The 3152-nt window shown below is 37.6% G+C and overlaps 1 protein-coding gene across 1 annotated transcript in view; it reads left to right on the top strand.

Moving 5' to 3' along the window:
• The window catches only part of LOAG_17716 (hypothetical protein), a gene marked incomplete at both ends in the record, with an annotated part of 5280 nt that overhangs the window by 484 nt on the left and 1644 nt on the right, over positions 1–3152 (top strand). The window contains 5 exons of the mRNA XM_020450379.1: positions 455–586; positions 875–1057; positions 1132–1272; positions 1360–1977; positions 2012–2616. Of these exons, the coding sequence (XP_020305950.1) occupies positions 455–586; positions 875–1057; positions 1132–1272; positions 1360–1977; positions 2012–2616 (1679 nt within the window). The remainder of the gene's footprint in view (positions 1–454; positions 587–874; positions 1058–1131; positions 1273–1359; positions 1978–2011; positions 2617–3152) is intronic.

Below are 3152 nucleotides of genomic sequence, written 5' to 3'. Positions count from 1 at the left end.
AATTGTTGGCCAGAGTCGTTTCACTAAGCGACAATGATGAATACATTCTTAGTGCAGCAATTTTGGGGAGAGAGTTGTCCGATGTTCCTCCTGTCGATGATTTTGTGATTTCATTTTCTTTCTTCGCAAATGACTGATTAAGGGAGGACATCTGAGGTACAGCTATGACTTCTTCACCAGCTGCTGCTGCTTCTTCGAATTTGGACGATATCACTGCATCGCTTTTCTATCAGTTACGCGATAAAAACCGTAGTAAGAACCTCTCTCTCTCTCCTTGTTTTTAAATCTCTATTATGCAGTTTAATGAAATCACTTTTAGACCTCTTTTATAGTCAACTAAATTTGCATCTCAGTTCTAACGATTTCTTGATAGTTTGCATTTCAAATATATTATTGACTTTTCCATTCCTGATTGTTTTCGCCTAATGGCTAAGATTGAGATTGTGAAAATTAGGTTTATGATTTCGACATATTGCAATGCCCTAAATGTCCGGAACGGCTAGAAGCTCTCGAACTTGACGTCTACAAAGAAAACGGTCAAACCTACCAAAGAATATGGTGGACTTGTCGAGGCATAAAAAATCAGGTTTGTTGAGTTTTTTCCAATTTTCATTTCAAATCACACACTCTAAACTTTGTCAGGTGGCTTCAGAAGAACAGGGATAAACAACGACTAAGAATTGTTTTGCTACTGTTTTAATGTTATTTAACACCAATTCCAATCCCACACTTTAAAGTTTTAAAATTTCCTAGTTTCTTAGCAGTGTGCATTATTATACGTTTAGTGAAGAAGGATATAGTTTGAGGTGACACTCATCGTTTAAAGTTCATTGCGGGATGATACAAGTTTTGGTAAACATTTGACTTATTTCAGAGCTGTCACTTTCCATTATGGGTTCCAAGAGAAGTTTTTTGGACAAGGAGAACAGAAGAACAGATGAGGACAGGCTATATACCTTTACCAAATATTCACTTGTTACCACAGCGTTTATGGTATCTCTATCCAAATGTATTTCGAGATAAATTAAATGGACGAGAAATCGGTAATGCCAAAAAGGTTTGTTTTTTTTTTGCTGTTTGAATTTGTAAATTAAGTCAAGCAGGAAATATGTTCCATTACTTCATTTCCAGAATAATTCTGGTGCAGTCACGCCATCTTCGGGTCACGCAACACGAGGCAGTTCAGTAAGACCTGAAAGTATAGTTACGGAGAATGAGTGTAGTCGGGATTCTTTTCTCAATACACCTCTTCTCTCAGATGGAACAAATCCTGTTAGTAATTATTTGTTATTATTATTCTTGTTTTTGTTTATCAGATAATCTACTTTTCTGGTTTTCTATTTGATATTCTTCTTTAAGTATGTTCCAAATGAAATGGAAGCTTGGGAATCCGAAATTCCGATTCGACAGATTCGAATTGATGACGAAGATACAGAAGAAAGCTTCGGATTAGTTAAGGATATCCACGTGCCAGCTATAAATAATCGAACCAGTACTTTAGATCAAAAAGATTGGGAATGGGAAAGCCCAGGTAACCTGGAAACAAAAGAATGCGACTCGAGGTCGTGGGAAATGAGCTTCGTTCCAGAATGTGTTGTTACCACAGATTTTCCCTTGGATTCATTTACAGATTCTTTCGTTCAATTTTGTTCACAAACAGATTCACCGGTTCAAAAGCAACAGGAACAGTTTGAAGGGGGGGATTCAGAGGAGATGCATTCAAATAATGGCACTGTTATTCTGGAAGTTTTGCAGTCAGCACCTCAGAATAAAGTCTCACATGCTGGTCAAGATTTTAAGGAAGCTGGCTACAACTCTGAAATATCGGCAAAAACTGTAAGAAAGCGGAAACAAAATGTTGCTTTCGAAGAAACGTTTGATGAAGCAGCTTATTGTGACACTGTATCGGGAACTAGTAGTTCTTTAGATCGGATTTCACTCGTGGTGCCATCAGTGAACACAAGAATGCCAGAATCTGTAAAATATTGCTCAAATGCGGGAAGTTTTCCAGAAACAAAAACGGCAACGACCGAACTCAGAGGTCATTGACGATGACCGCGTGATCGCTTCTTTGGTGAAGGAATTAGTAGTTGGAGTAGCTTTGGAACTTGATTTCATTAAAAATGAAACAATGTCTGCATCACTGTACTCGCGACAAACACAGCATCAGTTGTTGAAGATAATTTCCTTAGAAGAAGCAAAAAGAGATTTCGGTGATTTGACACTTGAAGAATTGTTGAAAGGTGTCAGTAATCTAAGATCATCTGCTACGGCCCAAAACTGTTTGCGGAAATGGCCCAAGACGGAGGTAGAGATCCGGGAAAGACAGTCAATAACAGATGTTTGTCTACAACAGAGTGTTGACAGACCCGCAGCTTATTTTGAAAGAGGTGATTCAAAAACATTTACCAAAACTTCGACTGGAATGACTGCGAGTTCGAGGATGCAACCATCCTTCCGGAAACGACGATCTGATATGGCGGGTCGACCTACTTTGCCGAGGAATCTACCGGCAGATCAAGAATGCATTGCTGCTGTAGAAATGGCTCTAAAACAATCCATGAAAGGTATTAAAGGTCCAGAAGAGACAACCCCGGCTCCTCGAACATCCATTCTGTAAGTGTTCTTATTTTAAATTTTGAAGGATAGGACATTTTGTTGCTGAAGACTGTAGATAACTGCAGGAATGGTATTAGACATATGTAAGGAACATTTCAAGAGTGTTCCTTACACTTCTCTAATTTCAAATTAATAAAACTTTCCTTTATCAAAATCAACTTGTCCTTTTCTTGTCCACAAGACTCTCGGTCAGCGAGTCTACCCTTCATAATGTAAAATCACATTATTTCTGTATTACATACTTCAAAATTTGTTTTGCATCATGTTGCTATATCATCCACTTCGAAAGATAGGTAGGATATTTCTCGCTTTTTTGATGATATTGATATTGGCAGTAATAGTTATAATTCTACTCCATTATTATTGCAATGTTTAAATTACATTGTTTTTCAGGAAAGGTTCTCCTTCAAAGTTTCGTCCGATATGATCTCAAATGAAATATTCGACTCATTGAATTGGCGTCGGCCCGTGCATTTTGGTGGTCGTACAAATTTAGACGCTTTTGTAATTTTCATTTTAATAATTTTTATTTT

Source organism: Loa loa (assembly GCF_000183805.2).
Source record: "Loa loa unplaced genomic scaffold supercont3.118, whole genome shotgun sequence".
Taxonomy (NCBI): Eukaryota; Metazoa; Nematoda; class Chromadorea; order Rhabditida; family Onchocercidae; genus Loa; species Loa loa.
This window is presented reverse-complemented; position numbering and strand designations above follow the sequence as displayed.